At 37.9% G+C, this 13,347-nt stretch overlaps 1 protein-coding gene across 2 annotated transcripts; it reads left to right on the top strand.

The window, feature by feature from the left end:
- Positions 1 to 93: 93 nt before the first annotated feature.
- Positions 94 to 12,899, top strand: LOC117295862 (osteoclast-stimulating factor 1-like). 2 transcript variants are annotated; one of them, XM_033778642.1, is made up of 9 exons: positions 94 to 112; positions 357 to 438; positions 2,285 to 2,331; positions 3,930 to 3,980; positions 5,604 to 5,667; positions 6,290 to 6,381; positions 7,105 to 7,303; positions 8,535 to 8,633; positions 10,753 to 12,899. In XM_033778642.1, the coding sequence occupies exons 2-9, from the start codon at positions 384 to 386 to the stop codon at positions 10,794 to 10,796; spliced, it is 651 nt and encodes a 216-aa protein (XP_033634533.1). In that variant the 5' UTR covers positions 94 to 112; positions 357 to 383; the 3' UTR covers positions 10,797 to 12,899. The 2 variants fall into 2 exon arrangements, with proteins under 2 accessions (XP_033634533.1, XP_033634532.1); XM_033778641.1 differs by lacking the exon at positions 94 to 112 and adding an exon at positions 233 to 251.
- The last annotated feature ends 448 nt before the right edge of the window (positions 12,900 to 13,347 follow it).

The following is a 13,347-nucleotide window of genomic DNA, read 5'->3' as shown; positions in this document are numbered from 1 at the left end:
GATCCATTTCCGCGGGAAGGTCTTGACACTAAGACTAAAGAGTGCTATTTTTCCAAAATTACTACCACACATGGGGACCATAAGAATCAATCAACAACCGACCGCTACATCGGTAGTAAAAAAAGTATTCAATTTAACTAACAGTAACACTTCCGGGTTTTAACCCCGTCGTAGTCTGGTTCGGGAAAACTTGCATATGTATTTTCTTGTTGAGAGAAAGGCTGAAATCAGACGCAACACGGATGTAGCGAGTGTGGATTCTGATATAATGTTTGGTGTCAGTGTTGTTGTTATTTGATTCCTGGGTTTTATGTAGTTTCGGTTATTGTGTTTCCTTGTTGTCTGATTATTTATAGAGGAATAAATAGCCACTTCATTCAGTGATGACTACTCCAGCAAGAAGTGCACCACCTCCACCCAAGCCAGTCCCCAAGCCAGGTAAACAAAACATTCACCGAAATAAATTTTGGAATCTGACTGGCCCTTTTTTGTGTGTGTGCAGATTTATTGTTGTTAAAAAGTAGCAATTTACTGTACTGCAAACTTTACTACACAGTCCACATTCAACACTGTGCAACTGTATAAGCATGACAAGTGTATCCTGGTGTCATGTGTTTTCAGTAGGATAACAGGAAAATTGTTCACAATCAGAAACTTAATATTTGTTTTTCCAATCATCTATATATCCAATTTTTTAACCATAACCATTTCACTTCATGGTGTGTTGAAATTTTTAAAGTTTTGGTTTTACGTTGCGAGAGACAGTCCGCCATTAACAGTGCTTGTGCATACACGACATTGGAGCAACGTCATATGTTTTCACACCTTTCATTGGTTGGTTTTATTGAATATTCAGAAGCTAGTATGGCGGGCAAAGTAAATCAAAAATATTATTCAATTAGTACTTAACAAATTTAATTACATTTTTGTCCTAAGGCATTATGGCTACTATATTTTATTATTAGAATCCAGAGATATCATAAGGCATGAAAGTAAAACACCCCCCCCCCCCCCTTGATGCACTCACACTTCATAACAATCCGTTTTCCCTCATTTCAGACCAGTGATGTTTGGTTTCAGGAGATAAGAAACCAATCTATGATATTTTCTCTTAAATGTAGACTTAAGTCTTAATATTTATTACGCTTATCGGAATTTATAACAGTTATGCAGTAAATAAAAAATAAAAATTGTTGTAATTTTCACTTAAAATATTTTAATATTTTCCCCACATTTGCGCACCATAGAATCCCAAAAAGTAACCACATCACGTGATCCATCTAGTGACTAAAGCAGAATGAAACTCAATCTAGCAGATAGTAATTTTGTTTTGAACTTTCGAGGTTGGATGATGTTTCTTTGACTCATTTGAATGTTGGCATAATAATGCACTAGTGATTAGTACCAAAAATCAATCATTTTATAAATGTTTGAGCATAACCAACGACAGGAAACTTTATTCTCGGCATGATTAAGCCTGATGAAAATACAGACTGTGAGTAAACTGCATAGCTTCTGTCACCGGTGCAGCTTGCACAATCTCGCGGTAAACGGGAATCAAAGTGGAACCGAAACCATATGAGGGTCAATAACGTATGACGCTACGATATATATAACTAAAAGTAAGACTATTATTACTAAGACTAGACTCCTAGCTAGAGCAATAAATATCACCCTTGTGTAATGGGATTACACGTATTGTAGTTGTAATTATTTTGGCTAAAAATGAAATATTTTTGTATCCTGCCACCGTTTTTTATAAACTCGTTTTTACCTTTAATTAAAGGATTAACTCCTATTTGATTAATAATTACTAATTTAGGAACAGTTTCTGTATATCGCCACCACTTTTTTCATTCGATATGAAATAATATACATGTAGTATTTAATTTACCTCAATGAGATATCCCTTTTTGTAAAAATGAGTGAAAAAGTGGTGGCAGGATACGGAAAGTTATTCCTAATTTGTTTCACAATGAATGAAAAAGTGGTTGCAGGATACGGAAATTTTTCTTTCTAAATTTCTGCATCTGGCCATGGTCACCAATATATAATAAAGTGAAGTATATTTATTTTGTGATAGTTTACCATTTTATACCATTTTATACACATCTACATTCGTACAAATACATGTACATGTGTGTTGTTGTGAAGACGGCTCTATGGTTTAGTAGTTGGTAACACTGTTGCACATCATTGATCTGGACTACATGTGCATTGTCGAATCAAAGATGACATTCAATAAATAAATGATTGACTTTTTTATTTTTATTTTGTTGTCCAGGTCAGGTGAAGGTTTTCCGGGCTCTGTATCACTACCAGGCTCAGCATGTGAGTATGTCAAGATCTCTCACTCTCTCTGAGAAACTCGTCAACGAGCTGCACATTTCATACCAACAACGACACCAGGGATAGTTCTGTATTAACAGCTATGTTAAATGAAATTGAGCTTCCCTTACTTCAACACAGACGCTTTAAAGGGTCTATGTAACTTTTGTAGGACAAAAAACACAATGTCCACAGATTTACACTAAACTTACACAGTTTGAAGATAATGATAGTAGAAAGCTTCCCTGAAAATATTACTTGCTGGGGTGCTGTAGTTTTGGGGAAATGAGTAAAACAATGTCATGAAAATAATTTTCTTTTTATGAGACGAAAATTATTTTAATCATTTACAAACGTATTTTCATGACATTGTTTTACTCATTTCTCAAAAAACTACAGCACCTCAGTAAGTAATATTTGATGGGAAGCTTTCCACTATCATTATCTTCAAACCCTGTAAGTTTAATGTAAATCTATGAACATTTTGAAAAAGTACCCAAATCCTTTAACCAGAGACTTTTCACAATGCACAAAATCATCCACAAACATATTCAACTTGATCTGGAAGAACATCTAAACTTCAACCTTAGAGACCCCACAGCTGTCATCACTAGAAATCACAACCCACTCACCCTTAGAATCTCTTCCTCTAGAACTTACGCCTTTCATAAGTCATACTTTCCCAATACTGCTAAAGACTGGAATTCACTCCCCTACTTAAAGGCAGTGGACACTATTGGTAATTACTCAAAATAATTATAAGCATAAAACCTTTCTTGGTGACTAGTAATGGGGAGAGGTTGATAGTATAAAACATTGTGAGAAACGGCTCCCTTTGAAGTGCCATAGTTTTTGAGAAAGAAGTAATTTTCCACGAATTTGATTTCGAGACCTCAGGTTTAGAATTTGAGGTCTCGAAATCAACCATCTAAACGCACACAACTTCGTGTGACAAGGGTGTTTTTTCTTTCATTATTATCTCGCAACTTCGATGACCGATTGAGCTCAAATTTTCACAGGTTTGTTATTTTATGCATAATGTTAAGATACACCAACTGTGAAGGCTGGTCTTTGACAATTACCAATAGTGTCCAGTGTCTTTAACAACCAGCATCACTAGCATCACCAGCATCGACTTGGAGTTCCTCCCTCTTGACCTAACCCTCATTAAGTGTTGTTCCTAGTAAGGAGCTGATCAATTATTATTTCAAGATCAAGATCAACAAATAGACACTGCTCACCTCAGTATTCACACCTATGTTGACACGTCATGGACTTAAGCTTGTGTTTTAGGAAACCTCTGTACACAAATTTCCCCACTGCTTTGCTCAAAGTTTGGGGGTAGCTGCCCCCTTCGCCTGCCCCACTGGGTCATATGCCTATGAAGGAAAAAACTGGTCCTCTTCTATATGATAGCACTAGGAATGTGGTCTTATAGAGAAATGATAAAACTCAACAAAAATGAGTTCTAGCAAAAAAACAAACACATGAATAATTATCAGTATTAGATTAGATAGATAGAGTGCCAGATTTGTGGTAATGAAATAAATGTACTAAATTTTATATTAAAAATGCGTTTTTATCTTTCTCTTTTTTTTTAGCGCGATGAGCTGACGTTTAAAGAAGATGACTTGTTGTATGTCACAGATATGGTGAGCTTGGAACAAATGCCACATTTTGTGTAGATAGTTGTTGAGATGCCAAGCCTCTGACAACATCTGGCAACATCTTTGTATGATTGTTTCTGTCATATTCCTTGTGTATGTAGTGGAGTAGTCTAGGTTCCTAGACCATTGGTGTTGCGTGGTCACACACTGTAATGAACGAACGCTAGCGGGCGCTCTGTTTCTCTGATTTCCGGAGCACAGGACATGGGGAGATCCGGAAATTAGAGAAACAGAGCGCCCGCTAGCGTTCGTTCATTACAAGCGTGTACAGTTTTTGCCGTGCATAATCGGAACGTTCGTTGTGTGTGACCACGCAACACCAAAGGTCTAGGAACCTAGACTAGTAGTGGAGTGTCATGGTCACCGTCAGTGGACTCTACTTCTGAGAGCACTGAATGGGGGTTTGAGTCTTGACCTGGTCAGTTGTAACACTTGTGTCCTTGAGCAAGGCACTTTGTCACGATTGCTTCTCTCCACCCAGGAGTACAAATGGGTACCGGTGAGAGCTGGGGGGGTAACCTGCAATGGACTGACATCATTGTCCAGTGAGAATAGAAATATGCTCCTTTGTTTAATGCCAAGAAAAGGCGGATATAAACACTGGCCCGGTGAGCCACCTAGGCTCGAGACAGACGTCACTTTTGTTTATATATTACCTGTGCACGTAGTTGCTTTATTCTGTCAACTTGCTCTGTGTCTGCGATTTGGTTTTCTAAACTATTTGAATGATATACCTCATGTTATTATTGTCTATATTTTTTATAATGTATGCGTGTATTGACATTTTTGAAGTATAATATTTTAAATACTGTGACACGTTTGATTCTTTGCCCAGTTGTATTTATTGCTTCTGACATTTCATTGATGTATTGCTATTCTTGCTTGATTTGTGCATTTTAAATATTTCATGTTGATTTTGCTTTAAATGTTTTTTTTTTTTTTTTTTTTTTTTTTTTTTGGGGGGGGGGGAGGGGGGCATTTTTTAATTCTTCTTTAAATATTTTTAAAAAGCTACTAGGGCATTTTAGGCCTACATTTTGGGATTTTGGCCTAAGTATGCTAATAATTAAACAAGGTTCTCAGATTTGTTTCACTTAGTGTTTTTAGTTTTCCTTAAATACCCCTTCCGTACAGTCTGCGGTATTCTTAATGTTTTATCTTTTGTATTGTGATTTTTGTGCATTTGATCTGAAGTAGATTGGACAATTTTTTTTTTTCTTCATTTTTAGATTGCTTAGTGGATACGACTCGCTCGTATCGGCCCACAATTAAAATGTTCTGGTATGATCCACTTTCAGCTGAAGGTCTCTTAAGGAATAGATTTTCAAAAGAAGCAGGTTGTTGGGTTTCGTTTTTTGTTTTGCTCGGTAAACAAATTTGATTGATATTGATAATGCATCAGGGATAAAGAATAGGCCTACTACACGTATTTTGGTTCAACTCTCTGTAGTGTAGTGAGTATAAAAGGTACAACCAAACCAATTAAAATCAAATTAAATTATTGTAATTGATTTAAGCCACTAAGGAGTATAACTGAAAATAGTTTCATATATTATTTGTTGATTTAAAAAGTACTTTAAGTTTAATCAGATGTCTTCTGTCTTGCAGAAAAACAAGGATTGGTATACAGCAAGATGTGGCAAGAAGACGGGTCTGATCCCAAGCAATTACAGTACGTATACCAATTAGAGCCTTATGGTGGTGGTCGGGTTGGTGTAGTTGTGTCTTGCCTCGCCTTCCTCCTCTGGGAACCAGATTTGAATCCCACCGGGGGAACTATGTTGATTGAGGTGTCATGGCAGAGTGGTTAAGAGCATCCTTCGGATGGGACGTAAAGCCGTTGGTCCCATGTGTTGTGTAACGCATGTAAAAGAACCCAGTGCACTTATCGAAAAGAGAAGGGGTTCGCCCCGGTGTTCCTGGTTGGTAGATACGTGCGCTATATAAGACTTCGATATTATTATTATATTATCAAATTCTGGTGGTTAAGTCATCAGAGTGGGGGTTCGAATCCAGGTCATGGCACTTGAGCAAGGTGCATGACTATAACTGCCCCTCTACACCTAGGGGTATAATGTGTACCTGTGAAGGTTGAGGTTGATATTGTGGTTGAAAAAGCCTTTGAGCACTACGGTTGCCTAGGTTGTAAACTCCCAAGGGAGATGAGAAAAATTGAAGGAATGTTATACGCCCAAAGACCGGGGCACTAATGTAAAGCGTATTGAGACGGTTGTTGTGAAATGTGTTTTATAAGAACTAGTTACTATTATAAATTATTTTTTGTTATGTTTCAGTTGAAGAGAACATGGATCGAATCGACAACCCTCTACACGAAGCTTCCAAAAGAGGAAATGTTGACTTCTTAAAAGAGTCTCTCGATAATCTTGTAAGTTCAGTATTTTCTTTAAAAATCTCTAAGGTCTTGAGGGGAAATCAAGATAAATTACTTGTTTCTCAATAGTTCCATATAACTTATCTTAAGATGAATCTAAGTACTTCTTGAAATGGATGGTCTCAAAATTTACACTGGAATCCGAGACTGAGGTTAGAATTTTAGTGTCGGGCAAGTCCAGTGGTCTTGTTTTGGGTGTTTTTTCAAATCGATATCTTCACTGAAAAAATGATATACACAAGTTAACTTTCAGTCTGATAAACATGTTTCAATTTGTTGAGTATAGAGGTCGTCTTACCCATAAGACAATCCAGATCTTTTCTTCTAAAAGAAACCCAATAAACAAACAAACAAACACCCCAACAAACAAACAAACCAAACCAAAACAAAACAAAGCAGTGTGGTTTTATATGTAAAAACTGTGGTGTCGTTTTGTGTCTTGTCTTTTCATGTTTGTTCACATTTTGGATCGGTTCTCCATTTTCCTGAAGACGATGAGAGCATACTGATCGAGTTTTCAAACCACCGGTTCTTTCCACCCCAACTACTCGAAAGATATAAACATGGTGTCGCCACAAACCTCACCAGATTTTGAATCTGATCTTGTACAAAAATTCTGGTCCAGTACAAATTATTTCCATTAGAAATATTTTCATTGATGAGTCATCATAAAATGTCTTACTGATTTAGTTTAACTTTTTTTTTCTCGGTCCGTAGGTCTCTGTCAACGGTTTGGATAAGTCTGGTTCCACGCCCCTTTACTGGGCCTCTCATGGGGGTCACGTAGAATGCGTGAAAACCCTGCTGGCCCAGCCCAGAGTGGAAGTCAACTCACAGAACAAGATCGGTGACACAGCCTTACATGCCGCAGCATGGAAAGGTCACGCGGAGGTCGTCCGAATGTTACTGGCAAAGGGTGAGGACGATTATTCAGTTTACTGAGTCGTAGGACAGGTATTCAGGTCACAGAGCCTGGGTCTAACTTCATGGAGCTGCTTCAGTAGAAAACATTGCTTCAAAATGTTTCTGCTAAACAAAAATTATCAGGATACCAGTCACAAAATGTAGATGAGAAATGGTATTTTGGCTGGTAACCATATTCTTGTAAGCATGATTTTGTTGTGCTTAGCTCCATTTTGTGCTTCAGCAGCTCTATGACATTGGGCCCAGGTCTTCTTTGCAGGCTGGCACAACCCAAAGCGCAAATCCAGAATTGAAAATGAATGAAAACTGACAAAACTTTTTTTCAAACAAATTCCTGACTCGTGTCATTGGTAAGATTATTACAATCTGTTGTTCGTGTAAATTACTTTATTTTATTGCTTCATTCACCATGCAAAGGTCCAGATCCTACACTTGTCTCGCAGAGAAGGGGTTTGCCTGTGTGGTTCTTGCAGTGGTTGCTGAATGCACAGTAGAACCTTTTAAACCTTGATGAGGTGCTACATAAATGGGTCTCATAAGTCAAAACAAAGCTCTGCCTATCCTGTTGAAAACCAAATAAAGTGTGTGATAAAACGCTTTATTAGAACTTTTAAAAAAAAATTAAAATTTTAGCACACATTTTTCAACCCACAAAGCATGACTAATAAAAATTTGATAACTGTCCTTTGTTGACTCATATCCCACACTGAAGTGACCTAGTTCCCTTTTCCACAAGGAAACGCCAAACTAATTAAACTAAAACCAAGTGAAATAAAATGAGGGATAAAATGCATATTGTCCATGATGGTTTGTTCAATGTTTATTGTTCATGTGTAACAGATATTTCTTCAATTGAGGAACAAGTGTAAGTTTAACGTTATTCTACTGTAAGCCATTACCCCTTCACATGGACTGTCACCAATTAAATTTTGAATAGCAAATTAATATCAAAACATTAAAGAAAAAGGCATTGAGCCAGTTTATTCTGAAGTTTTTTTCATGAAAAAAATTAAATGTATGGACTTTGTTTATATTTGTATGACTCTAGGTATTGACAGGATTTTCAAGTTTCCATCATAAGAAATTCCTGTGTTCAATAAAATGAATAAGGCACTGGACATTATTGGTAATTACTCAAAATAATTTTTGGCATAAAAAATTGCTTTGCCCACTTTGGTAAGGTGTTTATAAATTGTTTGTTGTTCTTTTTTTCTTTTCTTTAGGTGCCCGTACAAATATAAAGAATAAAGCAGATAAAATAGCACAAGAACTTGCAGCAAAGGACCCAGAAACCGCTGCTCTCCTTGCACCTTACACATCAAGTAAGTCTCACTTTCATGCTGGGGTCATGTTGTAGTCTTGCTGTAGCCCTTTATCGGGGGCCTTTCTCAAACCTCGGCTTAGGCTCCAGCTCAGGCTCCGCGCGCAGGTACAAGCAGCAACACGCGCTAAAAATGCAGGTTAAAGGCCGAGATGCGTATACAGTGCGCGGAGCCTAAGCCTGAGCCGGAGCCCAAGCCGTGGTTTGAGAAAGGCCCCGGGTGGTCGGGTTGGTGTAGTGTTATCCTTGCCTTACACCTCCAGGACCCCGGTTCGTACCATGCCGAGGGCAATATGTGGATTGGGTTTTCAGTCCCTACTTGACTGCTTGGGATTTCCCTTGGAATAGAACAGTACTTTTGGGTTTTCCTCTCACATCTAGGAACTTCCTCCCTTATCTTCTCTCCATTGGGTTCTTGGCTAGTATCTTGGCTAGTACAGTGATTAAGTTTGATTTTCTGATATTCCTTCGCTTCCTAGCACGAATAAATGAAATGAAAATGCTGTAGCCTTGTTGTATTCATAATTGTTTCCTGTTGACCAAATTTACCTGCCATCATCTCGTGGCGCGAGCAGTCAAGATTATTGCCGTCGATTTCACAAAGAGTTAGGTCTCGTCTTATCTCGAGTTGGGATAAATCTTAAGGTCTGCATGCTACAGTGCAGGGTTGGGACTCGTCCTTAGTCATAAGATTAATCCTAAGTTAAGAAGAGTTTTGTGAAATCAACGGATGGACTCAAGCTCTGGTGATTCTGATCAGCATTGTGTTGGTGTGGGTTCAAGTCCCGGTCTTGACACTCCGTTGGATGGGATGAAAGGCCATGGCCCATTTGTTGTGTACTGCACGGAAAAGAACCCAGTGACACCTATCACTAAGAGAAGGGGTCTGCCCTGTCGTCGATTTCACAAAACTCTTCCTAACTTAAGATTAATCGTAGGACTTAGGACGAGTCCCAACCCTGCACTGTAGCATGCAGACCTTAAGATTAATCTTAAGTTAGGTTGAGTTACTCGTCCTGACTCGAGATAAGACGAGTCCTAACTCTTTGTGAAATCGACGGCGGGTGTTTCTGGCAGTGGCTGCTGAATGCACCACAGCATCTTGTTAACACTTACAATGGGTTACATAAATGGGTCTCATAATTCATAAAAAACCTGTCTGGAAATGACAAGCTCTTTAAGATGCTCGTAGATAAAGTGCTATAAAAAAAACTATTTATTATTAAATCATTGTTACACCTAAGTTGTGCCACTAAGGGAGTCAATTCCCCATGTGTAATTGTACAGTGTGCCTCATTTAGCAGCTTTGAAATTATCTTTAAAATTCATGCAAGTTGTCACTCGCAAAAGGGCTGACCTTGGTTCAGAGAGTAGTCACGTTTGACTTCACACCAAATAAACAATTCTCCTCTTCTATTTTAATGAAGTGAACAACCGTGATTAATTTTGGTGTCTTCGCACTCAATAAATAAAACAGTTGTGAAATTGCAAGCAAGTATATGTATTAACAAAATGTAACCCTAAAGAGAAAGATCATACACAATTTGTTGTTTGATTTTAATAATAACAACAATAGTAACAAAATAAAATTTTGCTACTAAAGGTACCCAAACCCTTTAAAAGCAGTGGACACCTTTGGTAGTTGTCAAAGACCAGTCTTCTCACTTGTATATCTCAAAATATGCATAAAGTAACAAACCTGTGAAAATTTGAACTCAATTGGTTGTCCAAGTTGCGAGAGAATAATGGAAGAAAAAAGACCCTTGTCGCACAAGTTGTGAGCTTTCAGATGCTTGAATTCGGGACCTCAGCTGAGGTCTTGAATTCAATTCAAATATTTTATCTTTCTCAAAAACTTGCTTCAGAGGGAGCCGTTTCTCATAATGTTTTATACTTTTGAACAGCTCTTCATTACTCATTACCAAGTAATGCTAACAATTATTTTGAAAAAAAAATACCAATAGTGTCCACTGCCTTTTTGCCTAAATTTTCACAGGTTCGTTACTTTATGTATGTGGTTGATCACACAAAACATGAACACTGTCTGCGACTATTTTTTTCGGCTCTACCAATCCTGTATAATACATTTTATGAATAATTTGGAATGATTTGTTTTACAGGGTTGGATGATGAGGACTACTTAAACGATGAAGACAGCGATTAGTTCCAGTAATAAATATACGCATATCGGAGCGTCATTATCATTCCAAGGTTTTTCTCTTTTATCCTGTCGTTGCCGACTCCTAATGGTGTTTGGCCTCGGTTAATTTTCCTAATTAAAGATATCATCTGACATGTCTCGTCGTCACATCAACGCGCAACTAATGTGAACAGTTCCGGCTGTTGACGATTTATTTTGTTGACGGGGTGTTTTTTCTTTCTGCGTCAAATTTAATGAAGCCCTCTTTAGAAAGTGAGGAGCCTCCCCTTTTTTGGATGTTGGTTTTTTTCTTCAAATCTTTGACAAAGCTCTTTTGAGGATAGATATATCATCGGCTCTCTAACTTTTACAAATAATATCATCTGCAACGGCCTTGCACTTTTAGGTTTTTTTGTTTCTGTTTTTTAAGTATATCAAATTTTTTACAAATCTAATGTAGAGATAAATACATCATCAGCTCTCTAACTTTTACCAAGATCTACAGCGGCCTTGCACTTTTAGAGTTCAGACCACTGCAGTGTGCATTGTCTTTGCCTGTTAGACAACTGTCTTGAGCAAATTGAGCCTTCTGAAATATGTCTAATGATATTGGGACTACTTCGCAGGGTCTATTCATTGGAGATCACTGAATAAGCAAAAACAAAAACGTCTAGAAATGACATTATTTAGACACTTCTACATGTTTCCACTTTTATCCGAACAATGGGATGCTGTTTTTAGATGAGTGAGCTTGGCTGAATGGAATTTGATATAGGTATTCTTCTTGTCTTGCAGACTGTATTGCAATCTTCAATACCATTCACCATTAATGAACCACTGTTTTGTAAGAACTGTCTGGGAGAGATAACAGGCATTGATCAAGAAGGACAGTGCACTCTTGTCGTTGTTGATTGACTCAATGTACAATATTAGCATTCTTGCACAATCTAACTGGGCACTGTTTTCCACTTTGAAATATTAGTGTTATATAAATTTGTATGTTTATACATGTGTCAGCCAAGGAAGTTCATCTTTTAAAGGGCATGCACATAAAGGGCACTTCCATTGACAAATCTTAAAGTACACGGGAAACTTTTGATGAGGCACCAAGGCTAAGACCAGGGCTCAATTTCATAAAGCTGCTAAGCACAAAAATTTGCTAAGCATGAAATTTCTTCAAAGATAAAAACAGGATTACCAACCAAATTTCAACGTGACTTTCAGGATAAGCAAAGAACAGCTTACAATACCAGTAAAAACAATGCAACAAATGGAAGTTTGGTTGGTAATCCTGTTTTTTTTTATCAAGGAAGAAATTTCATGCTAAGCAAATTGTTGTGCTTAGCAGCTCTATGAAATTGGACTCAGGAGGGCACAGACCTTATCGCACTCGTTACTCAGTATGGGCATATTAGGTTTGGAATGAGGTGTATGCTGGTCTAGCAAGCGGTTACGCTAGACCAGCATACACCTCATTCAACAATTAGCGTTCGAGCAATGGGTAATTGCGAAAAAAGGTCTATGGCCTGGGTGGCCTGCAGGTAATTCAAGGTCTGATGTGTGTGTACCTTTGTTTGGGGGGAGGGGGGGGGGGGGGTGGTGGCAAGGCTGAAGTTTAAAGGCCACTACTTCCTTGTGTGTTTTGTTTTTGCTTATTTTTATTTTTTATTGTGAGGTTCTAAAGGGCAACTGTTTCGTAGTTTGTTTTATTGTTGATAATTTTGGTTTGCCTCTAGAATAATACTCAGTTCAACAGTTTTTCTTCAAGATTGATATTGCAATGAGGGGACAGTAGAGGGGGGTGTGTATACTGTATGGCCATTTCTGAATTTACAGCTTAGGCAGTGGCTAGGGCTGGATCCTTCAATGCTGTCTCTGCCGTAGCCTTAGCCAATGCAGCTTCATATTGATGTTTCTTGTAGTTGCCAAAGAAATTGATGATTTTCTTTCTTAAAAAGGGGACCATTGTTACCCCGACATGTAGATGCATAGGCACTGTCTTACTTTCACCTAAGCTATCTTAAACCAAGGTATTTAAACCCATGCCTGTTACTTCATGGAGGCAACAAAGACGATTGTCTCAATGCCCCTGGTCAATGCCTTGGTGCCCTTGAAATGCTACAGTAGAAATTTACAATTGCCTCTTATAGGGTGCCCTTTCCTAGGAGAAAATGCCTTGGTGCCCTTGCCCTTTCAAATATGAAGCATACATGCCTGGAAACCGAACCAGGCGAAATGTTCATATGCCTCTGCCTTTAAGCTTGGTGATCTTTGAAAAGCGATGTGGTTATTAAAGTGCTTCTTCTATGACAGCTCAAATGCGAGAAATTACACCAGCAACTTATTTGAATAGATAACAACCAAGCAGGCTGTTCATTACATCTTTCAAATTTCTTAAACACTTTTTTCCTAATCTTAAATGAAAAGTTTATTTTAACTTGAGCAATAATAATTTTTCTGCACTGTATTGAAATCTTCCCTTTAGAGCGTGTATTTGTCTACAACATTAACAACTGTATTGTTGACTTCTTTTGTTTTTTGTAAATATTAGGCAACTTTTGGCCTCCTTGCTTCA

This window comes from Asterias rubens, chromosome 10 (genome assembly GCF_902459465.1).
Source record: "Asterias rubens chromosome 10, eAstRub1.3, whole genome shotgun sequence".
NCBI lineage: Eukaryota > Metazoa > Echinodermata > Asteroidea > Forcipulatida > Asteriidae > Asterias > Asterias rubens.
This window is presented reverse-complemented; position numbering and strand designations above follow the sequence as displayed.